The sequence below is a fragment of the Coenobita brevimanus genome, chromosome 23 (assembly GCF_032717465.1).
Source record: "Coenobita brevimanus isolate Jiangsu-jjx chromosome 23, ASM3271746v2, whole genome shotgun sequence".
Lineage (NCBI taxonomy): Eukaryota > Metazoa > Arthropoda > Malacostraca > Decapoda > Coenobitidae > Coenobita > Coenobita brevimanus.
In genome coordinates this window covers 3,540,210-3,566,786 of record NC_136976.1, presented here as the reverse complement: position 1 = coordinate 3,566,786, position 26,577 = coordinate 3,540,210, and the positions used below count along the sequence as shown (strand labels likewise).

The window sequence follows — 26,577 nt, the reverse complement described above, 5'->3', positions numbered from 1 at the left end:
ATAGAATGCTAGTCATGAAGAAGTGCTGTGAAGAGGATAGTGGGTTATGGTATAGTGCTTTGTTCTGCCATTTTGAGTTACCTGGCTAAGTAGATGATGATGGTGATAATGATGATGATGATGAAGATGGTGATGATGATGATGGTGGTGGTGGTGGTGAAGATGAAGGTGGTAGTGGTGAAGATGGTGATGATAATGATAATGATAATGATGATGGAAACAGCAAATGCCACTATCATAATGAAGTTGGTGGTGATAATGGTGATGATGATGATAGAGAATGAGAGTAATGATAAAAGATGAAGATAGTGATTACAGTGGTGATGGTACTGTTATGATGATGAAGTTGGTGGTGATAATGGTGAAGATGATGACGATGTGGGGTGATGGTGGTGGTGGTGGTGATGGTGATAATGGTGATGATGATGGTGGTGGTGGTGGTGATGGTGATAATGGTGATGATGATGGTGGTGGTGGTGGTGATGGTGATGATGATGATGATTTAGGATGGTGATAATAATGATGGTGATGGTGGTGGTGTTGATGATGATGAGAAAAACAGATGAAGATAATGAATGTAATGGAGAAGGTACTGTATTGTAATGCTGCTGCTGATGATGACACTGATAGCACATTGTAATACCCGACTCGTTACACTACAGCCGACGTGTACAACATCTACGTGGAGGACATCATGGTGCGTGACGTGAAGTACATCTGGTATGGCATCACGTACACGGACCTGAAACGCGTACTGAAGGAAAATCGCAAACTGAAATACCTCCCTCTTGTCGACAAACCAGGTAAGGGACGGTTATCAGTTATTTGTTATTGGTTATTTTGTTATTCATGTAGTTGATTTAGGGTGGTGATGATGATGATGAAGAGGTATATGAGACAGGGGGTTTGAGTTGGGGAGAGTTATCCATTATTTGTTATTGGTTATTTTGTTATTCATTTAGTTGATTTAGGGTGTTGGTGATGATGGAGAGGTATATTGAGAGAGGGGGGTTTGAGTTGGGGGATGGTCAGCTTAATGGCAAGAGACAGAGCACCATGGAGTTGATTTATTTGTGACCATCCGTTATGGGAATAAGGCATCTGACTATAGATAGATAGATGAGGAGGAGAAGGATGGTGGTGATAATGGTGAAGATGATTATTTAGGGTGGTGATGATGAAAATGATGATGGTGATGGTGGTAATAGTGATGGTGATGATTATGATTTAGGATGGTGATGATGATGGTGATGAAAATGTTGATGATAATGGTGATGATGATTAGGATGGAGGATGACAATTGGGTGTGGAAGGTGAGAGATGTGAGCACTGGGGGTAGGGTTGTGAGAGGCAGACCAAAAAAGACCTGGGATGAGGCCACAGAGTGTGACTGTAGGGATAAGGGACTGAACAGGGAGGCTGCCAGAGATCAAGCAACATGGAGAGCCACCATTAGTTAACCAAGGCAGATGCAGGCAGGTGTGGTGGAGGCTTTATAAATTATGTGGTATGAAACGATTAGTATATGCGGTAGTTTGGCCACGCTTTGGACTCTAAAAGGGAAAGATGATGATGATGATGATGATATTAATGGTGATGATGGTGAATTACACAATATCGTAATTCGTAATGATGATGATGAAGCTACTGTATTATGAGCATTGTTATTTTTTTAAATTATTAGTAGTAGTCATAGAATCCCTCTTCTTCTTCTTATTATTATTATTACTGTTATCATCATTATTATTATTATCATTAGTAGTATTCCTATGTTATTATTATTATTATTATTATTATTTTTATTTTTTATTTTTTTTTAATCATTACCATTAGGCCACCATATTTTCACTTTTTTTTAAATCATTACCATTAGGCCACCATATTTTCACTTTTTTTTTATTCACTTCCTCCACCTCATGCATTTACCACCCATCATCCGTCCATCCCCAGAGTCAATGATTCTCCTGGGGTCGATTCAGAGGATAGAGCTGGTGAGGGTGCTGATGGAACAGATCTCACCGGCAAAGAGGCGGAAGGAGGCGACACGCAGACACCTCGAAAAACTCAAGTCAGTTCGGAATTTTTTGTTTTTGTTGATAGTCTTTATTTTATTTTCCATTGTATGCGCCAACGCAATTGTGTGCGTGTATGCACCAGCGCAAGATCGTGCAAGCAGAGTGAGAGAAGAGTTCTGGACAAATGTAGAAGTGTGCATCGAAAAGTTTGAAAGGAATGAGAGAGAGTTTTTGATTGGTGATATGAATGGTAAAGTAGGGAATGTGAAGGTGGATGGAGTAGTTGGTGAGTGGGGTGTGCCTGCTGAGATAGATGAGAATGGGAGTGCGTTAGTGGACATTTGTGCTGGGAGGGGGTTGGTGATAGCCAATACCCTCTTCAGGCACAAAATGATCCACAGGTATACATGGCGAGTAATGAGGAAGGTGGGTGGTGAGCTGAATGAAAGGAAGGCAATGATTGATTATGTGTGTGTGGATGAAAGGATGCGAAGATATGTAATGGATGCAAGACATGTAGCGGTTGGGGGAGTGGAAAACTCTTGAATCAAGGTCCATGTAAAATGGAGAAATAGAAGAAGGGAAGGATGGGAGGAAGGAGTAGGCACAAGGAGAATGGAAAGGTTACAAGAGGATGAGAAAAAGGCAGAATATAAGAGAGAAGTGGAAGAGCGATTGGGTAAACATGGATTGGAGCGGATGGGGGACGTGGAAGGTGTGTGGAAGATATTTACAGAAGAAATATGTGCAGCATGTGAGGTGTGTGTGGGGTGAAGAGAAGACGAAAGGGGGTGCAAGGAACACCATGGTGAAATGAAGGGGTGAGACAGGCTGTGGCAATAGATAGATAGATAGATGGAGATTTAGATTTTTATTTATCTGTTTTTAGTTATGGATAATGATGGTGATCTACAATGTTTATTTAATATGTTTTTCTTTTTTCTTGCCTTCTGGACCCTACCTCACCCAGTTTGGTGTGTGGGAAGAAGAGGCAAAATGATGATGATGATGATTTTTTTTTATATATAGTGTGATGATGATGAATATTTTTTGGTATACAGTATAATATGATGATGATGATATCTTTTTTTTATATATAGTGTGATGATGATGATGAATATTTTTTTATATATATATAGTATGATGATGACCTTTTTTTCATATATAGTATAATGATGAATATTTTTTTTTTTATATAATATGATGATGATGATGAATATTTTTTTTTTATACATAGTGACCCAGTATATATTTTATGAATGTTGTTTGACTAATAAAAAAAATCGTCAGCTCCACAGCAGAATTTTTGGGTTATAATTATATCGATGCTTTTTTATTTATTTATTTATTTATTGTTTGAATGATGTCAGTTCCCTAGCCTCACCGACTTCCAAACCTCTCTTCCTCACACACTCATCCACCATATCTCTCCACCTTCTCCTTGGCCTACTTCGCCTCCTCTCTCCTTCGAATTCGCTCAGGTATACCTTTTTCACCACTCTGTTGTTATCCATTCAAGCTGGCAGGATGAATGTTTGGAGGAGATGTGCATGATCAGGGATTTAGCACCACATTTTAACGTGGTAGTGTCTGGATTGACTCTGTCGGATACATTTATGTGAAGCAACAGAATGTGATGAATGTTTTGGGCGTATCCGATAGAGCCAGGATTCCGGGGGCTTGAATGATGAGTGAATGGAAGTGTGGCCCATTGGATTGTGCAAATTTGGTCTGTCTGGACATTGCTACTCCTCACCCTGCCCTAGGGTGGGAAAGGAGGTGCAGATGATGATGATGATGATTGTATGATATGTTATTCAATGATGATTAAAGTATGGATAATAATGATGACTACAGTAAAGATGATGATGATAATAATTGCAGTTAAGATAATGATGATGATGATGAGTAAAGTATGGATAATAATGATGACTACAGTAAAGATGATGATAACTGCAATAAAGTTAATTATGATGATGATGAGGAGGAGGAGGATTACAGTAAGATTATTAATGATAATGAGTACAGTATAGTAAGGATAATAATGATGGTAGTAATGATGGTGATGATGATGATGATTACAATAAAATTAATGATGATAATGAGTGCAATAAAGATAATAATGATGATGATGATAGTGGAGACAGTGAGGATAATGATGATAATAATGATGATGATTATAACAACAGTGATTATAACGAAGTCAGTAAGGATAACAGTGATAATGATGATGATGATAATGGTAATGAAAGTAAGGATAACAGTGATAATAATAATGATGATAATAAAGTCAGTAAGGATAATGACGATAATAATAATAATGATAATAATAATGACGATGATATACGATCACCCTGCAGACTAAAGTGGGAGGAGGAAGATGCAGCGGGCGGCCCCAAACAGTCGAGCCGCATCCGGTACGAGGACGAGATCAACGACAACGAGCCTGAGGCGGAAGCAACGCCCAGTCTCATCCATCGCTTCTCTCGCTCTCTCAGCCGATCCTTCTCTCGCTCATCTCGTTCCATCTCAAGGTTGGTTTAGATTAGTGCTTTTGTGTATGTATGTGTATGTGTGTGTGTGAGGGGGATGTTTTGTGTGTATGTGTGTGTGTGTGTATTTACCTATTTGTAGTATACAGGAATTGAGCAATGCTCGTGTTGTCCTGTCTCCATATCCACATTTATCAAGTCTACCTTTACACACGTGAATGTTTTTCTCATGCACCACCTCTTTGTCTAAGTCGTTCCAAATATTTAAGAATATACCTAATTGTGATATACACGGAATGTACTATGCTCGTGGGTTTCCGTCGCTGTTTCTCAATAAGTCGAATTTAACTTTAAACTCGTTTAAGTCTTTAGACTGGACGATCTCTTTGTCCAGGCTATTCCATAAGTCTATACTTCTGTAAGGAAAGCTATATTTCTTGATATCCTTCAAGCAGCTTGACTTTTTCAATTTCATTCCATGTCCTCTTGTTGCTCTCTTATCCCATACAAACAGATCTTCTTTGTCAATTTTATCTACTCCCACCATGGTCCTGAACACCGCAATCATGTCTCCCCTCTTTCTCCTTTCCTCTAACGAAGGCAAATCCAGTTTTTCCAGCCTCTCTCTGTATGACAGGTCTGTCAGACTGGGGACCATCTTGGTTGCTGTTCTTTGTATTCTCTCAATCTTGTTTATATCTTTCTTTTTGTGTGTGACATACAGAACACCTATGGTTATTACATATGGTCTGCCTACCTTTAAAAAAAAAGAAAAAAAGTCAGCAACCATATAGAAAACCAAATTTAGTTGCATCAGTACCAAGCACATCAAAAATCAATATAGAAATTTTGGAGGGGTCCGTATTTCACTTCTCGATTTTTAGTTTAAATATACGACAACAAATATAATAAATGAGTTTCCCCCCTAAAGTGTTGCTGTTGTTGATATTTTCTGTTTTCTTTTTCCAGCCGATCTCGCTCCAGGTCAGCTTCCAGGAGTCGCCAGGGCACCCCATCCAGGTCAGGGGTTTGTTGTTGTTGTCGATATTTTTACTCTTGTTATTATTTTTATTATTATGGTATTAGTAGTGGTAGTAGTAGTTGTACAGTAGTAGTAGTAGTAGTAGTGTTTGTAGTAGTGCTGTATTACTGTTGTTATGTTATTTTTACTATTATACCTCAACCAATTTTTTTTTTCATTAGGTGTAAATAAGGGCTACAGTGATGAAGATGGTGGTAACATTATTATTATTATTATTATTATCATTATTATTATTATTATCATTATTATTATCATTATTATTATTATTATTGTTATTTAGCATTATGTTTTGAAAAGTGGAGTTCTTTTTATTGGGGAATATTCTTACGTTACTAATGAGCACATAGTTATTCTCTTTATTTATTTATTTATTTATTTATGTTTCCTTTATTCATTCAGGCACCAGATGATTTTTGTTTAATTTCTTGGGAGGCTTCTTGTAATGATAGGGTTAACTTAATGGCACATTTTTTGATCCCCACAAATTCAAAAAAACACTCCAATTCGAAATTCAAATGATCTAGTGCCAAGAAGAATACGAGTAAAATATATAGCACATTCTCAACATTCTCAGTCTGATGGGTGTTTAAATATTCAGGTAACATCCATATTCTTAAGCTTTTTTTGTCTTTTCTTTGATGGAGGGTGTCATTATGAAGAATAGATTTAATTTTTCGGATTTTTGGTACACATAGGCTCACATTCTCATCACGTATGGAGGCTTCCTAACGCCTTTTCCTTGGTGATTTATTTTTGGATATGGCTGGTTATTATCCTTCTGTATGTTAATGATGCAGAGCATGGCAATGTTGGAAGGATTTACATAACACAGAATAGGACAGTAAGGTGTAATAAGCAGAATAAATTGCATAGGAAAGGTGTTAGGTGATAATGGAAGGATTTATGTGACACAGAAGAGGACAGTAAGGTGTAATAAACAAAATAAATCACTTAGGAAATGGTGTTAGGTGATACTGGAAGGATTCATGTAACAGAAGAGGACAGTAAGGTATTATAAACAAAATAAATCACTTGGGAATAGGTGTTAGGTGATACTGGAAGGATTTATGTAACACAGAAGAGGACAATAAGGTGTAATAAACAAAATAAATCAGAAAAAGATGTTAGGTGATACTGGAAGGGGAGGTGTTTGGTGATATTTGAAGGAGTTATTTAGCAGAATAGAACAATAAGGTAATAAAGCAAAATAAATCGCTTAGGAAAAGGTGTTAGGGAGCTTCTGTAACCAATGAGAATACTGACCAAAAAAAACTATGTAATATATTGTAATGTATTAGTACAGTATATTATTTGTAAGGCATAGGGAGAGGTGTACATACAGTAGTACAGTAGGATTGCATGGTTAGCTACATAGTACAGTACTGGATTTAAATTTAGCCCCTTCAGTATGAGGATGCCTTTTTACATTTTTTTACTACTGTCCTTCTTTTTTTTTTATTGAATGTGGGAAAATAAAAAAAAGGGGAAAAAAATTATATGCTTCAGAAAATTGTACTTATTAATTTGAAACTTTTTTTTTTTTTTAATCATTTTGGAATTTTCTCACCATTGAAGGGGTTAAGTTACATTGCAAGCTTGACTCTGCGGATGCGCTCTTTGTACGATTGTGATCTGTTGCTGAAAATTTGATGTTTTGAGAAATTGCAAAAGATCAATTTGTTAATTTTTTTTTCTCTCATGTTCACTTGATGTAAAGATTGTGTGATGTGTCCTAAAGAGGTGGCTGGATTTATTTATTTACTTATTTATGTATTTATTTATTGATCAAGAAATGCCACCAGAGGATAAGGCCAGCTAATATCCTAACTCCCAATTTTCCCACCTAGTCCTGGCACTATCTTTAATTATTTTTTAACTATAGTAGTCTCTAGCTTTGCCTCTATGATTGCATTTTTTTTTTATTATTATCATTTTATATTATTATTATTATTATTATTTAGCACGAATGATTTCCTCAGAAGGAATTGGCAGTTTTGCAAAATAAGTAATTATTATTATTATTACAAGGGGGATTTAGGAAAGGAAAAGGGTGTGTAGATCAGATATTTGTTCTAAGATGTTTAGTGGAGAAGTATCTAGAGAAGGGAAAGAAAGTGTATGCTGCCTTCATGGACTTGGAGAAAGCTTATGACAGAATAGATAGGCAAGGTATGTGGAAGGTATTAAGAATATATGGAGTGGAGGGGAATTGTGAGTGCTGTGAAGAGTATGTACAAGGGAGCTAGGGCTACGGTGCGAGATGGTGAGCTGAGTGAGTTCTTTGATCTCAATGTGGGACTGAAACAGGGTTGTGTGATGTCTCCATGGCTGTTTAATATATACATGGATGGGGTTGTAAAGGAGGTGCAAGGTAGGGCGGTGGATGTGGGGGTGGCTCTAATGAATGAGGGTGAGATGTGGAAGATTCCGGTGTTGCTGTTTGCCGATGATACAGTATTGTTGAGTGAAGATGAATGGGAGTTGCAAGGTTTGGTGAATGAATTTGGGACAGTTTGTAGGAGGAGGAAGCTTAAAGTTAATGTAAACAAAAGTAAAGTTATGGTGTTTGAGAGGAATGAAGTCACAGAATGTACAGTGAGGTTGGATGGTTAGGATATGGAGAATGTGAGTGCATTCAAGTACTTGGGTAGTGTGATGAGTAAGGATGGAACTTTGGGGGATGAAGTGCATGAAAGGGTACAGCAGGGAAGGAAGGTTGTTGTTCACTGAAAGTAGTGATGAGAAATAGGGAGATGAGTATGGAAGTTAAGAAGTCACTGCATGATAGTATTGTGATCCCTACCCTGACGTATGGAAGCGAGGTTTGGACCTTGCAAGAGGGGAACAAGTCAAGAGTGAGAGCAGTGGAAATGAGTTACTTGAGAGGAGCATTTGGAGTGACATGGAGGGACAGGTTGACGAATGAAGAAGTGAAGGAACGTTGTGGGGTGGATGTGGATGTGGTTGAGAAGATTAGGAGAAATGCACTGAGGTGGTTTGGCCATGCGGAGAGAATGGAGAATGAACGACTGACTAAGAGGGTGTATGTAGGTGATGTGGAGGGAGGGAGAGGGAGGAGTAGACCGAGGATGAGGTGGAGGGATGGAGTTGAGAGGTATATGAGGGAGGGGGGAGTGAGTTGGGGGGAGGGTAGTCAAATGGTGGGTGACAGAGCGACTTGGAGGCGTTTTGTCTGTGGCCACCCTTTGCGGGATTAGGGCGTCGGGCTATAGATAGATAGGTAGATAGATTATTATTATTATTATTATTTTTATTATTTGTGTATCTTAGGGCTATCTAATTATCCGAAATAACTGTTTCATTGCCCAATCATATCTCTGATTGTATAATGAGGGATTTCTGTTCAGCTAGGACCTGGGCAGATTACAAGGATCCGTAGAAGTTCTTCCTGTATTTTTTTTTTTTTTTTTAATTGCTCCATGATATTCCCTTGCATGTTGTGTGTGTCATTTCGATATGGATATAGATGGCATGATTAACCCTTTCAGTCCTTTACTATGTTTTATTGGTGTATTCTTGCTATCTCCAGACAGTTTTATTCAGCTGTGGAGAGATTGGGTGCAGTACATGAAAGTTTTATGTGATGCTTCCAGTTCAAAAAGTTTGCCAAAAATTAAAATGCCAGGAAATAGCATGGATCAAGTGCAAAGTACAGGGTGATTCATAAATATCACTCCACCGTAAACTCACCTGATGGTATCTTATGTGTTGTAGGATGGCTCAGTCTGCTGGTGTGGGTGTGGCAATGGATGTAGGGATTGAGTCAGTGATGCAAGTAGACTTTGATAACATTGACTGAGTATATGAGGGAGGGGGGAGTGAGCTGGGGGGGAGGGCAGTCAAATGATGGGTGACAGAGTGACTTGAAGGTGTTTTGTCTGCGCCCACCCTTTGTGGGATTAGGGTGTTGGGCAATAGATAGATAGATAGGTAGCCTGAGCCACCACAACACACCAGAAATTGAGCAGGAGAGTGGAGGAGGAGTGATACATATGTAGCAGTCTGTGTGTTATTGGACTGAAAGGGCTAACACAGAAGGGAGTATCAACGTATCACACTGAGAAAGAAAATGGCCGGGAAGATGTGCTATGGAGCCGCGAACTACAAATCCACCAGGGCTCATATTTAGTCGGATCAGGGGGCTCCTTAATGCCTCCACCTAAGTGATTTATTATGCTTATTACACCTCACCACTCTCTTGTTTGTTGGTTAAGTCACTATATCACCACACTGCATAATTGACCTGGAGAATTATATTAACCAGATGGAAACTAAATCACTAAGGAAGAGGTGTTAGGGAGCTTTCTTTACCGGCCAGAATGTGAACCCAGGACACAGCCTCAGGTCACAGAGGCCTTTGGGATTTAGTCATCACCAGTACTGTACTTTAGAGAACTGGATTTATTTCCTAGTGGTTTGCCTCACTACAGCTTAGCACAGTGACCAGTAGCATTTCTTTTTTAGCAATTTGAGGTTGTAATTATCAGCAGTAAGAGCCCAGTATTTCATCCCTAATTTAATAGAGTGATATGAAGAAAAGAAACTGTAAGACAATACTTGGGAATATACTGAGCTGACATGAACATGGCCCTATGGTGAAAGAGAATTGTATATTGTTGACGCCGTAGAAATATTGCTGGCTTTCCTGATTAACCATTCTTGGCTCAAAATATCAATAAATTTTACTAGATTCCTCATTTAAATACCTGTAGTAGCATATCTTGGGCAGTAATTAAATTTAGTCACACAGTGTTATTTATGGATTTTTACACATAGCAGTTTAGCAAGACCTGACCTAACCATGAGAACCACATTTTTTTTTATTCTGCACTTGTCATCTGTCAGCCCTAACCATGGGGGTGGGGGGGAAAGACGAAAGAAAAAAAAGGAAGAAGTTTGATATCTCGTGTGGCTTTTTTTTTTTTTTTTTTTTTTTTAATGCAAGGAAGAAGGAACCAAAGGCAGATTTAGGTAGTTTGGTTTGGTTTGTGTTGTTGTTGCCCCAGACTCATTTGGATGTGAACTCAGTGGACAGCAGGCTGAAAATGGCCTTCTCTTGCAATCCACCATCTTCATTTTAGGGGACAGGGAGGGAGTGGAAGGATGTTTATATAAGTAGGGAGTAGAACCATTTATAATTATCACATAAAGTCATCTCTCACCAGCACTTTATTTACTGTACCCTTTGTACTGTTATGTTTGGCCTAAAATTGCCATCTCTCCATCTTGAAGGCAGAGCTGTAGCATTAGAGTAACACTGGAATATAGTGCTAGTCACGAGAAAGTGCCGTGTGAAGGATGTAGAGCCATAATATTATATTATTCTGCCACTGAGCTCTGTGAAATAAGCTGCAAAAAAGACAAAATTTTGGGCCAAGTCAAAGTGAAAGATCTATAGCCATTGATAAGGCTGTTCAAGGAAGCTTTAATATTTACCCTAAACTTTGATCAACAGTTACTTCCATATCCTGTACATCCAAATTCAGTCAGGGATGAAATAATGGGCTGTTACTGTGCTTATTTAGTGTTGTTTCTGATTATGTTTGGGAAAGAGAGCTACATTTTGCTTCCTGTTACTATTATTGGTATTATTTTTTTGTTATTGCTGGTATTATTATTATTATTATTATGAAAATCTTTTGTCAGTTTCTTTCACACATTATCACTCAATTTATTTCTTATTTTTCACATTTTCTTTTTGCTTCTGCAGTGACAGCGAAGATTCCTCAGACTCCCCTCCTGGATCTCCCGCCTCCATCCGCTCAAAGTAAACAAATGCTCGTTATCCCTTATGCGTTGTTTCCCCGTTGTTCTCTTTCTCTTTCACTTGTTACTAATGTTCCTTCACTAACTACCCTGTGACCGTTAAACCTATTTGCTGTGTGGGGCACTGACTCCTTTCTAATTTCAGTTTTAACCATTTCACTGCTATGATTGCATTTGTCTTGTATTCAAATGGCAAGCTATTATTATATTATTATTTTTTTAATGCCTGAGAGGAATCATGGCAGTGAGAGGTCAATAAACTCTCCTGATTAACCTGTTTGCTGTTGTGGACACGTTTGAGTGGTCTAACACCTAATATTTTTTTTTCCTGCCCATGAGAACTCCATCTGGTCAGCTGGTAAACTTCTCAACCTCATAACTATGATAGCAAGTTCTGTGTTAATTAATATCAAGCTCTGTCTTGATTAATATCAAGTTCTGTCATATTTCTCACCAGAAATTTTTGACATTTACTTAAAAATAAAGATGTCATGAAAACACATTTTGGGAAGAAGCCTTTATTGAGTAACAACATTTTCCTTTTGTGAGCATTGTTAGCTCTGACATTTGTAGGCTTGCCAGAGTGAAATGTATCTTAATAAAGGCTTCTTCTGTAAGTGTTTTTGTGGCAGTATCGTTGGCAGTCCATATTTATTGAGTGACCTGGATTTTTTTTCTTATCTGGGTATGTCACAAATCAGTTTATGATCACATTTTCTTGCCAGAAATTTTACTTGCCAACTGTCAGGCACTCCTCACTATTTTTTACATATAAAGATGGAACACAAAGCTAAAAATATGAAAAATATCTCCCTTCTCCCCAGATAATGTACAGTATACCAGGTATATATATACAGTATATATAAACATTTTTAGATGACTAGTTATATTTCATTATTAGACACTAGGAGTTGTAGATGGAGAGAAGAGCAATCTGAAGGAGACTGTTCCAGAATTTACTTTTAGTGTACATGAAGAGGATGAGAATATTTGGTAACTACTGTATTTAGGAATTGGACAAGGAACAAGAGTGTGTGGGGACAAGAAGATTTTGCATGCAAAATTTAAAAGGAAAGATGCATGGGTTGAATTGATGGTTTGAGCCATGGCGCTTAGAATTCTGAATTTAATGGATTGCAAAAGCCTGTCCACTTCAACCATATGCTCTTGGAAAGCCTTTGAACGGTAAATGGAGAAATGACAATTGACAGTGATTAGGTGGATGTGCAATGTGTCCATGAATGTGAGACCTTGGGGGCTAGGTTTACGATGGAAGAGTTAAGAGGAAGGGACTGGAATGTATTGGTGTTGTGATGAGGAGATGTAGAGTGAGATGGTTTGGCCATGTGTAGAGGATGGAGGATGACAACTGGGTGCAGAGTGTCGTTAACATTGGGGGTACGGTTGCGAAAGGCAGACTGAAAAAGACCTGGGACAAGGTCATGGAGTGTGACCTCAAGGATAAGGGACTGAATAGGGAGGCTGCCAGAGATCAAGCAGCATGGAGAGCTGCCATTAGGTTACCAAGGCCGACGCATGCAAGCATGTTGTATCCTTCAAAAACGAAATGAACGAGATGATGGAATTGGTGAGTACATGAAGAAGGGTCACTCAGGGTGGTGAAAGTAAATAATGGTGATAGAAAGACTTGGAGGCATTTTTGTTTTAATTGCTGTGGATTAACACTAGGTAGTTAGATGGGGAGGGATTATATCTTGTTAGAGTGAGGTGAGGGTGTGTTGTGGTATAAGGGGCAGCATTACAATGAGGGCAGAGTGTGTTATGAGAGTGAGGGGCCTAAGCTGAGTGTATGTGTTGTGGTATGAGGGAGTAGAGCAAGGGCAGTGAGTGTTATGTGAAGGTTGTATTTGTGTAAGAAGAGACACTCAGGATGCTTACTCTTTGCATGAAGCAACTTTTCGTATAACAGTTGCTCATGATTATAAAGTTACTGTGAAGTCTGAATTAAGTGTTATTCTTGTGTTCTTAACCTTTCATGCATGAGTCAAACGTATGTGCATTACTTAAAATTACATCACATTACACAGTAGTTTGTCTGTATTCATTCCACATGTTAATTGAGGAATGCTTGAAAGTTGGCCGAGGAAATTTTGGGGTGGAAACCATTAAGAAATTTTGAATATCGCCATTCCCTTAAAAAGACTCTATATCAATCCATTAAGTTTGGTGGTGTTTTTAATTTTGCCCTTGATGCTACTAGAGGATAACTTCCGTCTAAGGACTCACGTAGTGTAGATGTTTGAAACCTTCTTGAAACTATCCTCGTTTTCCCATGGCTGTGATATCGTCCTTTTAACTTTTACCATTATTCTTGCATCTGCCTCTCATAGTACAGGGGTTGAATTCACAAGTTTCTATCGTTTATGTGAACTTCGTCGTTGTGATGTTCGTACACGTCTGATTAACATTTTATGCTTTGAATTTTTCTGTGATTTTTTGGGGATGTATTCTTGCAGGCTAAAGAGGTATCTGGCACTTCATCCTTACTAATTTATTACAATACAGCCTAAATTTCTCCTCTGTTTTGCAAAGTTTTTAAAAATGAATATGATTTTTTGTAATTAGCAGTTCATCCATACCATTTTATTACAATGCAAGCTAAATTTCCTCTCTATGTTGCAAAGGTTTTCTTATTTTTTCTAATTAGCACTTCATCCTTACTAATTTATTACAGTGCAACCTAAATTTCTACTCTGTTACAAAGATTTTCAAGAAGCAAATATTGTTTTCTGATTGGTGTACCAGAAAATATTTAAATGTTGCATGCAGAGGTAGATTAGTAAGGGAGAGGTGTGAGAGAGCCTTCCAATACTGCAAGCACGATTGATCTTGCATTGCTGTTTCGATTGCATGTGTTGACTGTTTGTAATATATTTATTTTATCTCTCTGCCTGCATTTAATCTTTCATCCCAACAACTTGGCATGGATTTACAGTACATAATAACGTTTGGATGTACTGTACTGTATATATTTATGTAATGCATATGAACTTGTTAATGGTCTGTTCGTGGTTGGTGAATGGATTTTGAACCTCTTATATTAAACCTACTCTATATTTATCATCATGTAGGGATTTATTTTTCTGTGCCTGTGAGCATTCCCAGCACCCTTTGTTTAGTGATTTATTTTGCATGTCACAAATATGCTCGTCATATGAATTTAAATCTTTTTCAATTTGACATAGATTGTGTAAATCATTATGTACTTAAAGTTGATATACCTGTAACAATGTGTAAATAATGAGTTATTATTAATTTACCAGATGTGGAAATGCATTGTTAAAGAAGTGGTGCTTGAGGTCCGTAAAGCACATGTGAATAACGCTCCAGAAGTCAAAATTTCCCGCCAAACATTGAATTCCTAATCAGACTATGGCTGGATTCTTTTGTAGTGATTTTGTGAAGGTTTATTCACTTCCCTACTGGCTTTGGTGTGATAAAAAAAGTAATGGAATTTTTTTTTTCATCTTTGATTGAGTTTTTAAAAATTTTTGGTGGGAAATTGAAATTGATGTTACCTGATGTTTGATGGCTAATGTTTGGATTTATGTCTTATGAATTTAACCACCTACATTAATATTTAACACATAACCACATACATTAATATTTATCACATAACTTCCTACATTAATATTTTTCATCCTTTTATGTCACCAGGTTAAAATTTACATCAGTCAGTCCTTCCTTAAAGTTTTTTCTTGTAAAGGTTTTCCAGTTTAAAGTTGTTGATGAATTAATGCCTATTCATCACCTGAACTTCCTCTTTATTCACTAAAAAGCTTTTTTAAAATGAGAAATGTGTGTGTGTGTGTGTATGTGTGTGTGCACTTTCTACCCCTTTGAAGCATGTTTCACTTAAAATTGTTTCAGTAGCATTTTACCTGTACATATCCTAAACTTTAAGGGAGGACTGACACTATCTATCTGTCTGTGGTGTATCTATCTACTTATTTATGCTATAATGAATCAATCTATTTATCTGTATAATTTTGTGTCTAGAATCCATCATTTCTTTAAATCTATTGCTAAGCGTCTATCACGTTATCTATGACTATTTATAATCCCTCTATTCCTTTATCTATGAATCCTTTTTTTTTTTTTTTCCCCTAATACTGCATCCCATGAAGTATAGCCTTCACCAAAGGACTTTAATGCATTTCTGTTCCCACTCATTAACAACCCTACCACACACCACCCTCCCTCACACCCTCATATCAACACATACCAGTCAGTCAGCAGTAATATCACACAAATATGCACTATCCATTGCTTGCCATATTTGTGTCCTCCCTTCCATATTTGTGTCCTCCCTTCCATATTTCCTCCCTTCCGTATTTGTGTCCTCCCTTCCATATTTCCTCACTCCTTCCTGAACTTCCTTCCACTGCATACTCTTTTCTTGTGTGCTTTGTTTTGCTATCACATAAAAATATTTCCTGTAGAAGCCTCCATCACCATAGCCAGCCCATCCCAACCCAGACTAACCTAACCTGACCTAAGCAAGCATAACCTAGCCCAACCAAACCCAGTCTGGTCTTTATCTTCCAAAATATTGTAACATGATAGTATATAACATGGCATACATAACACAAGATAATACAGCATAACCCATCCCAACCCATCCCAGCCTAAGGTAACCAAGTGAGTGTTTACATTAATCACCCATTCCAGCTAAACCCACCCCACCCCATCCCAACCCAACCCAACCCAACCCAACCCAATCCAGCCTAAGGTAACCAAGTGAGTGTTTACAGTACATTAATCACCCATTCCAGCTAAGCCCACCCCACCCCATCCCATCCAGTCCCATCCCACCCCATCCCATCCAGTCCCATCCCACCCCATCCCATCCAGTCCCATCCCACCCCACCCCATCCCATCCCATCCCATCCCATCCCATCCCATCCCATCCCATCCCATCCCAACACATCCCCACCCAAGCTAACCAAGTGAGTGTTTACATTTCAGGCATGACTCTGACTCGGTGACGCCCCCAGGCTCACCAGCCGTCGGTCAGCTCAAGGAGGTGTTTCCCTCAAAGTCACCTGCCGGCCGTAGATCATCCCGTTTCTCCATTACCAAGGTGGGGGTCTGTTTTTTTTTTTTTTTTTTTTTTTTTTTTTTTTTTTTTTTTAAGATGGGATTTTTTTTTTCAGTTCTTATTTCTTTGTTTTATTCCTGTATTCTGTTCCTCTCATTCCTCTCCTGTACCCTCTTATTCCTGTTTCATTCCTCTCATTCCTCTGCTCTACCTTCTTATTACTCTGTTTCATTCCTCTTATTCCTCTGCTTCATTCCTCTTATTCCTCTGCTTTACCTTCTTATTTCATTATTTTATTCCTCTGCTCTACCCTCTTATTCCTTTATTTCATTCCTTGTATTCCTCTGTTTCGTTCCTCTTTTATTCCTCTTACTGTCAGGGGATTGCATATAGCCAAAGAGGGAAACATTTTGGGGGGAAAGAGGCAGTGAGAATCGGATCTAGTTCCCTCATTTGGATGTGGATGTGTGTCGTTGTTAATCTTATAAATTTTTGAAAGAACCTCACCTAAAATTATTCTGTTAATGAGTCGGTGAATAATTTGAACTTATCATGGTTATTTAGTGGGTGGAAGAAGGAGAGGAAGACTTTGAAAACATCGCTTTTGTTATTACTTTCAAAATTATCAAGGTGAGGGAGATGGTTGTTAGATAATTGAGGTAGTTTATGCTAGGAGTAGAAGACCAATGCTGGTCAGTTAAGGAAGCTCCCTAACACCTTTTCCAAGCAATTTATTTTGCTTATTATGCCATACTGTCCTATTCTGTGTTACATAAATCCTTCAGGTATCTCCACATTCTGCATAGGTAACGTACAAAAGGATATTAACCAGCCATCTCCAGAAATAAATTGCTAAGGGAGAGGTGTTAGGGATCTTACTGAACCAGGAAGAACATGAACCCAAGAACTTTTAATGGCTGAGAACAAGGATATATGAACAGATAGATAATGAGATAGATAATGAATGATTTATCTGTGTTATTAGCCGGTTGAAAACACAGAGTTGATGGGTGGAAGAAGAGGAGGAAGCCTGAGAATGAAACCTATTCCTGTGTTGATGGCCAGTCAACAAGTGGTGGATTATTGATTTATTTTCTGTTATTAGCAGGTTTATGATAGTTTCACGGGTGGAACGAGAAGAGAGAGGAAGAGATTATTATTATTTTTTTTAGAAACTTTGAACTTTTTTTTTTTTTTTTTACCAGGAACTAAGTATATTTATTTATTTATTTTTGTAGATACCAAGAACTTCTGGTTATTTATTTTTTATTGTTTTTTTTTTTTAAGGTTGAGGCTAGTCGACCTGAAAGTGAGGGTGAGGGTGAGAGTGAGGGCCGTTTGAGTGACGAGGGCGAACAGGTCACCCCTAAGGGCAAGTCCCGAACGAAGGGCAAGAAGGCCAAGAAACCAGAGAAGGGCCCGGTCAAGGAGCTGCAGAGGCAACCCACGATGAAGCGGTCAAACTCACTCGATTCGCTCACCTTCAGGTCCAGGGAGGCGGAGGGCAGGGTGAGTCATGGGTGTTTTTTATATGTGTACTGTAAGGCATCATTTAAAGTCAGAGTCGTGGTAGAATGCATTACTGTTTTTTTCAAATATGATAAGACAAAAGTTAAAGTGATTTGTTTATTTATTTTGTTTATTACTGTTATTATTTTTTTTCGTTTATATTTCTGCCAGTTTTGTTTTTTCTCTCTCCTTGTCTCTGTATCCTGCCTAACACCACCCTTTGGTAGGAAACAAAAAGTCATGATTGTGATGGTGATGATGAAGATAATGGTGACAATGTGATGGTGATAATGGTGATAATGAGATGATGCATTAATTCTAATTTATGATAAAGTTGTTTTATTAAGTTCAGCTGCTGCTACTGATAAGAGTGATGATGATAATGATTACAGTGAAGATAATATTGTAATTGTAAAATAACATTATTTCAGCAGGACACAACAGACAGCAAGAAACTCTCCGACTTCCTTTCACCAAAGAAGGGCATCCTAAAGCGCCGCAACTCCTTCAGCTTAGGGTCCACCTCCACCCCCACTGATGTCACCCCAGAAGCACACTACCAGACCATCACAGTTGCTGATACCAGGTGGGGTGGCTTTCTGGTGAATGATTGCGTTGATGTCCTTAGCAGAGATTTATGTCATGTTGGTTAGCAGAAAATATTGATAGGATGAGATACTAACTGGAATTTTCCCTCTTCAAATGAGCCACACATTCCTTTACACTCCTTGGGGACTTGAATGGTGGGTGAATGGGAGTGTGGCTCATTAAAAAAAAAAAAAAAAAAAAAAAAAAAAAAATGGTTTTATGCCAGGTATCCCTGAAGGGCTAAGGCTTTGCCCCTGGGTAGAGGACTTTGGATTGGAGCATGTAGCATTTTATGACCGGATGCCCTTCCTGATGTCTACCAATGACCCTTGGGTGGATTCGATCCTCCGATGCTTCAGACAGAGTGGAGCGCTCTAACCCACTGAGCCACGGCTGCTTCTGTGGCTCATTTAGCTGGGTGGATTTTGCTTAGTATCTTATTCTACTTAGCTTCCTCTGGCTCTCCGGACTGTACTTCACCCCACCTTGGGATGGGAAAGGTCTGGGTGATGATGATGATGATGATGATAAATGACCTACAGTACTGGTTATTTTAGGAGGCAATGATGGTGGTGATGATGATATACTGGTTATATTAGGAGGCAATGATGGTGGTGATGATGATATACTGGTTATATTAGGAGACGATGATGGTGGTGATGATGATATACTGGTTATATTAGGAGGCAATGATGGTGGTGATGATGATATACTGGTTATATTAGGAGACGATGATGGTGGTGATGATGATATACTGGTTATATTAGGAGACGATGATGGTAGTGATGATGATATACTGGTTATATTAGGAGACGATGATGGTGGTGATGATAAATGACGTACTAGTTATTTCAGGAGGCCATTATTAAGCCTGTATTTAATTGCATTCTGATATTTGTTTCTTTGTTAATGCAAAGTGGAAACGCTTCTGAATTAAGTCGACGTGCAAGCTGTGACGTCAGGTAAGATCTGGGATGAGAGAGAGGGAGAAGTGAGAAGGGGATAGGGAAGGAGGGAGAGGTCTGGAGAGAGGTAGGGAGGGAGGGAGAAAAGTGAGATGGGGAAGGAAGAGGGAGATGTGAGGGAGGGAGGTAGAAGTGGGAGACAGAGATGGAGAGGAGAGGGAAAGGTGAGGGGATGTGGTTGGTAGGGCTGGAGAGAGAAAAAGGAGGGGAGGGAGGGAAGGTAGGAAGGGGAGGGATGAGGAAGGAGGTACATAGGGAAGGAAGGAGGGTGAGAGGGAAGGAGAGAAAGTAGTAAGAAAGTAGATAGGGAATGAGGAAACATAAGTGGGAAAGTAGGTAGGGAAGAAGAGAAGAGTGGCTGTGAAGGAAGATGAGAGGGAGGGAATAGGATAGACTAGATTCATAGCTTAACCATTTAGTTTTTTCTGCTGGGTAAATATGGCTAATTTTCTTGTTTTCCTGAATATCACTTTTTATCCGCTTCAAACTGATATGGTAAATTTGGGGAAACATCAAATCGGCTTCATGAGTAACAATATGATTTCAGTAGGCAAATTTTCTGTTAATGCTGTGTACATATTAAAAAACAGAAATGCCAGATAGGTAAATTATAACAAGGACTTAATGTAACTTAAAAAAAAAAAAAAACTGGGCTACATTTGTGACCTCTTCTCAGAACAAAACATGTCAACAAAATAGTTTAAAAAATTTTCCACGGGTTTGGAACCACACATTTAACAGAACATTTAGGTAGTTTTTTTCAAGTTTGGTACCACACATTTAACAGAACATTTAGGCAGTTTTTGTCAAGTTTGGTACCACACATTTAACAGAACATTTAGGTAGTTTTTTTCAAGTTTGGTACTACACATTTAACGGAACATTTAGGTAGTTTTTGTCAAGTTTGGTACCACACATCTAACAGAACATTTAGGTAGTTTTTCTCATGTTTGGTACCACACATCTAACAGAACATTTAGGTAGTTTTTCCTCAAGTTTGGTACCACACATCTAACAGAACATTTAGGTAGTTTTTTTCCACAAATTTGGTACCATACACCTCACCACACCTGTTAACAGAGTGGGGTAATTCTCCCTCCTCTTTTTTTACCAGATTACGTGCGGCGTTTGATAAGGTGCGGAGGATGAAAATGGAGACTGCGAGCTCGATGGAACTTAAGCTGTCACAACTCTCGCTCTTCAAGTCGAAAAAGAAGGAGCAATCTAGCGTGAGTATGGATGGGATTTGTTTGTGTTTTAGCATGTGGGGTGGAGGTGGCGCTGAGGATTATGATGAGTAAATGCTGCTCAGGGGAGAGTGAGGCTGGTCTTCATCGCTTCAAATGAGGACTGAGTATCGTAACCCCAGGTCCTTAAGCGTCTTTTTATGTGGGGCAGTTAGGGGTTGAATAATGACGACGACGACGATGATTGTGATGACATTGACAGTGACAGTGACGATGGTGGTGGTGGTAGGGGTGATGATGATGTGGTGGTGGTGAAGAAATAAAGAAAAAGTGTGGAAGTTTTGGTCAGTGAAATGAAGTTGGGATTCCAGGGGCTTGAATGGTGTTTGGATGCATGTGTGGCCCACTTAAGACTTCTCACACTTTCATACTGGCTCATTCCTCAATTTCTGGATCCCACCTCACCCTGTCATTTGGTGGGAAACAAGGTTAGGGTGATGATGATTCGTAAATGAACAGACATTCAGTGAGGTTGGAAATTAGACAGGTAAGTAAATTGACAGTAGACTGAGAGTAAACACAGGTAGACAGAAAGGTAGACAGAGTTCGTAGTTAGATTTGGAAACAGGCACTGATAGACTTCTACCTAAACAAGTAGTATTGGTAGATTGATATAGAGGCAGGCACGGAAATTGATAGGTAGACTGATCAGTAGAGAGAGCGACTTTGATGGTGATGATGATGCTAATACTAATGATGATGACGATGATGAGAGTTTTATAGTGATGATGATGCTAATAATAATGATGATGAGAGAAAGATTTAAGGTGATAATAATGATAATGATAATAATAATGATGATGAGAGAGAGAGAGAGAGATTTATGGCGATGATAATGATAATAATAACTAAGATGAGAGAAAGATTAATGGTGATGATAATGATGAGAGAGAAGGTTTTATAGTGATGATAATGATAATACTAATAATGATGATGATGATGAAAGAGAGAGTTTTATGGTGATAATAAAAATAATGATGATGATAATTAATAAGATGATAATTTTTTTCCATTCCCATTTCAGAAAAAGGTACAGCTAGACCTTACCGATGAGGAACGTTCCGTGTGGGAAATGATGGAACTTTCTAAAGAGGTACGTATGCTCCTTTTCACAACAGCCATCATTCCAAGCAGCCCTCCCTCATGTACTGTATTGGTCTGTTTCCATTCCCGTAACTTCACAAAATGTCTGATTGATTTATTGCTAGTCAACTGTGGAACTGTCTCCCTCTGTGTGTACTTCCCTCTGCCCATGACCTCCTGTGCATTTCCTTTTGCTTGTGACCTCCTGTGTATTTCCCTCTGCCTATGACCTCCTGTGTATTTCCCTCTGCAGATGACCTTTTGTGTATTTCCCCCTGCCTGTGACCTCGTGTGTATTTCCACCTGCCTGTGACCTCCTGTGTATTTCCCCCTGCCTGTGACCTCCTGTGTATTTCCCCCTGCCTATGACCTGTGTATTTCCCCCTGCCTGTGACCTCCTGTGTATTTCCCTCTGCCTATGACCTCCTGTGTATTTCCCTCTGCCTGTGACCTCCTTTGTATTTCCCTCTGCCTGTGACCTCCTTTGTATTTCCCTCTGCCTGTGACCTCCTGTGTATTTCCCTCTGCCAATGCCCTCTTATGTGTTTCCCTCTGCCTATGACCTCCTGTGTTTTCCCCCCTGCCTGTGACCTGTGTATTTCCCCCTACCTGTGACCTGTGTATTTCCCTCTGCCTGTGACCTCCAGTCTTTTAAAAGCTGTGTGTCCAGGCATCTTGAAATGAATGGATTTTGAATTTGGCTTTTTTTTTTTTTCTTTTTTTTTCCTAGGAGAGAACAATTTTGCATTCTTGTGGTCTTTGGTTTTCTTTTATTCCATGAAAAATAAAGGTCACCATTTCAAGCATCTGTATCGTAACTATCACCACTCAAGGCCTCTCTGTCACCATTCCTTGCCTCTCTGTTACAAATATCACCAATCCAAGCTGGCCTCCCTCATATACTCATCCATTTCTGTTCCCACACATTAACTTAACAAAATGTGAGAGTGATTTAAGACTCCAATCCTCCCTATCACAACTATACTGTTTTTATGCTAACTTGGCCCAGATTTTCGTCCATTTGCAGCATATTTCACCTAGCTTAGTGGCAGAAAACGACAATACTGCAGCTTTACATCCTTTCCATAGCACTGCTTCATGACTAGCATTATATTCTAGTGCTAATCTATTGTTACAACTCAACAGTGAAGATGGACAGAAGGCAATTTTAGACCAAGTGAGAGTGAAAAGGGTATAGTATCATTCCAAGCCCCTCTCTCACCACTCCAGACTCCTCCATCACCACTCCAAGCCTCCCACTCACTACTCCAGACTCCATCACCACTCCAGGCCTCTCTCTCACCACTCCAGACTCCATCACCTCTCTAGGCCAGCCTCCCTCACACACTCATCCATTCCAACTCCCACAGGTTGACTTCACCAAATGCCACATCGACCCAGCGCCATTCCAGCTGGTGGAGCGGACGTCCCTGCTTCGCGTCCACTCGATGTTCTCCATGCTGGGGATTAATCATGCCTACGTCACAGCTATCGGCAGGCTCATTGGGGTTCTGGCACTGAAGGAGGTGAGAGAGAGAGAAAGAGAGCAAGAGAAAGTACAGCCACTCTTTATTACAAGTCAAGGATGTGCTGCAGAACATTAAATGACAGTGATGGTGATAATAATGATGATGATTATAATGATGATGATTGTGGTAATGATGATGATGATGATGGTAAAGATGTTGATAATGAAAATAATGATGGTAATAACAACATCGTCTAATCCAATCCCATCCCGTCCACAGGTACGTATGGCGATCGATGGGCAGTATGTGGGTCAGGGACAAAGCGTGACCCCCCAAGTCAGCTCCCCCAACACCCCCACATCCCCCATGCGCTCACTCCAGGGCCCCTCCCCCTCCACCTCACCCCAGCGCATTACCAACCCAAACGACCCCGAGGCAGGCCTGGTGTCCCATCGCGGCTCCAGAACTCAACTCGTCAACTACGCCAATGGGATTGCCAGCAGCTGAGAACGAGCTTGTTGGTAGTGTGTTGGGTTTAAATTGTTGGAATATTTATAGCACTTAACGACCATACCAAATCAGGTCGTTGATGGCTAAGAAGGAGCTTGTTAGGACCATAAGTTGTTGGGTTTAAGATGTTGGGGTATTTATAGCACTAACAACCTTACTAAGATTGGTTTGTTGTTGGCTGAGAATGAGTTGCTGGGTATAGAATCGTAGCTTAAATGCTCTAACGACTATACCAGGCCAGTTAGCTCATTAACAGCTGTACCAGACCAATTAACCCTTTTAATAGCTGAGAAAGAGTCTTAATTGTTGTTGGGTATAAGATCTTGAAGATGTTAATATTCACTAACAACTGTAGAAAGTTTATTAACAACTGGGAATGAGTAGGTTAGTAGCTGAATATATCTTGAGGACCCTAATGACCTCCAGTGCTCGTTAATGGCTGAGAGTGAATTAGTTAGAAGAAAACTGAATCAGAAACAGCCTATAACGAGACTAATTAATTGAATCTCAGACAACTAATAATGGGGTAATTGTTGTTTTATGCAGTAATAATATTAGGGTATATGAAACTCTGATCTGTGATTTTAAAAGACTATAAATGACCTTGTGTGTTAAGCTGGTTGGAATCAGTTACTGCGTTTATAAGAAATAGGGTTGTGTGCTTAAACAGTAAATGGCAAAGTGGAAATGCATGGTTCCTATTTTTTATGATAATTTCTGGAGGAAGTGAGTTAGATGGATTGTATTAATTTTATCTATCTATAGCCAGACACCTTAGTCCCATAAGGTGTGGCTACAAACAAATCTCCTCCCTATCGCCCTGTCCCCTGCCATTACGCTGTCCTTCCCCCAACTCACAACCCGCAATCTCATACACCTCTTCACCCAATCCCTCCTTAATTATCGCTAACAGCACTCTGTAATGTGGGATGCAGGCTGACAGTACCTAATAAAAACCACAGCCGTTCCAAAAAATGACCCATCAGAAAGTAGGGTTTTAGCACTTCACTTTGCATTTTGAAGTTTTTAGCATACGACCTCTAGTATATTCTCTGTGGTGGAATTTCATACAGGGTTGTCTGAATATTGCTCCTCTCTGACCTCTCTCCAGGATGTATCTTGTGTTATGTGGTTGGTGTAGAAAAGAGAGTAAAAAGAAAAGGAAAGGAAGAGAAGAAGAAGAGGAAGTGAAGTCAGAGGAGAAGAAGAAAAAGAAAAGGAAGAGGAGGAGGAGGGGAAGAAGGACCTCAGTAGTAGACACTGGTAATTCTGATTGAGCCGTACCCACAACACACAAGAATAGGCCAGCTGAGTGTGTAGGGGCAGTGCAATGTCCAGACCATGCTAGATATTGGAACTGCAGTGAACAGAGAGGAAATTACCCGCTTCTTCTGGTGGTGTAGGGGTTTAAAGCGCCATTCGGGTGGAGATTGTGTGTGGGTGGGTGGGTGTTTCGAATCCCTAAGAGGTGACTTGAGGCTTTTATTTAACTGGGTAGTTTTCGGTTAGTTTCTGCTATATATTGTGGTAGGTGGGGGCACTCACCATCCACTCACTCAATGTAGTACTGCTTTGGGTGTCTGCCCTTTGCTGTCTTCCATCCTTCCTCTTCTGTCTTTCTTTCCTTCATTCTTTCCTCTTTCTTCTGCCAGTGGGTGACTTTACACTCCTTTTTCTGTCATTCTTTCCTCTTCCTTCTGCCTATGGGTAGCTGTACACTGAGTGACAAGCCAAATGGTTTCCTGTACACCAGGAAACCATTTACTATGCTGGGTGGTAACCATATAACCAAATTGTGGCACCTGGTGGTTTAGTGGGTAATTAAGGTGCTCCAGTCGGATTGAGCCTGTGTAGGTTTATATCCAAGGGGTGGTTGGGATTTATTGCTCACATAATGCCACTCAGGGATGAGTGAGGTTGGTCACCATCACCTTAAATGTCAGGACCAACTTGCCTAGTCCCGGGTTCCCATGCTTCTTTTGGGGTGACATAGGAATGGATGGTGGATAGATGGATTCTCCTATATATATACTGTATATATATTTTTTATTGCTTTCTGTACCCTCCCTCACTCTATCCATAGGTGGGAAAAGGGGCCTGGATGTGGTGGTGGTGGTGATGATAGTGGTGATGATGAATATGATGATGGTAGTAGTAGTGGTGGTGGTGGTGGTGATGAATGCCACCAAGATCAAAGGCCACTCACTAAATCTTAAACTGATGATGATGGTAGCCAGCCTTGGAGCCCTACACCACCATCCCATAGATATTTTTGGGTTTCTTAGCCTAGCCTCAGCACCCTATACCTCACAGGGGTAAAATAAATCCAACATTTATCATTTTTACCACTCTGTCATTCCGCCATGGAGAATATACATGTTTTTATGACATCCAGTATGATCTTACCAAAGTTGCAGACATTCCAGTATTATGCCAGGACCAGTGACACGTTTGTAGAGCCTCACGCCCTCTAGAAGTTTTGAAGTTTTATCAATGTGAAGGTATTTATGAGTGAACTTTCCTGTTTATTTATTTTTTTTCGGAAAGTTGCATGGAAGTTGAGTCTAGATTCCTATTATATAAAGCTTTTGGAAGTTATTTATGAGTGAGGCTTCCTCTATAATTTTTTTTTTTTTGGAAAGTTGTTTAAAAATAACTTAGGAGTGAAGTTTCATCTATAAATATTTTTGGAACAAAGTTGCCTGGAACTTATTTATGAGTGAAGTTTCCTCCTTATTTACAGTATTTATTTTTAAGGAAGTTGTTTTGAAATGTTGAAATAGAGAGAGATATGATAAGGAGTGATGT

The 26,577-nt window shown here is 39.4% G+C and overlaps 1 protein-coding gene across 1 annotated transcript in view; it reads left to right on the top strand.

The window, feature by feature from the left end:
• The window catches only part of LOC145392635 (chloride channel protein 2-like), a 55,458-nt gene extending 31,616 nt beyond the window's left edge, over positions 1-23,842 (top strand). Inside the window, exons 14-25 of the mRNA XM_080266960.1 lie at positions 663-803; positions 1,951-2,068; positions 4,376-4,549; positions 5,477-5,527; positions 11,281-11,337; positions 16,326-16,440; positions 17,686-17,895; positions 18,342-18,493; positions 20,575-20,689; positions 21,732-21,800; positions 23,161-23,316; positions 23,539-23,842. Of these exons, the coding sequence (XP_080123086.1) occupies positions 663-803; positions 1,951-2,068; positions 4,376-4,549; positions 5,477-5,527; positions 11,281-11,337; positions 16,326-16,440; positions 17,686-17,895; positions 18,342-18,493; positions 20,575-20,689; positions 21,732-21,800; positions 23,161-23,316; positions 23,539-23,766 (1,586 nt within the window). The 3' untranslated portion in view covers positions 23,767-23,842. The remainder of the gene's footprint in view (positions 1-662; positions 804-1,950; positions 2,069-4,375; positions 4,550-5,476; positions 5,528-11,280; positions 11,338-16,325; positions 16,441-17,685; positions 17,896-18,341; positions 18,494-20,574; positions 20,690-21,731; positions 21,801-23,160; positions 23,317-23,538) is intronic.
• The last annotated feature ends 2,735 nt before the right edge of the window (positions 23,843-26,577 follow it).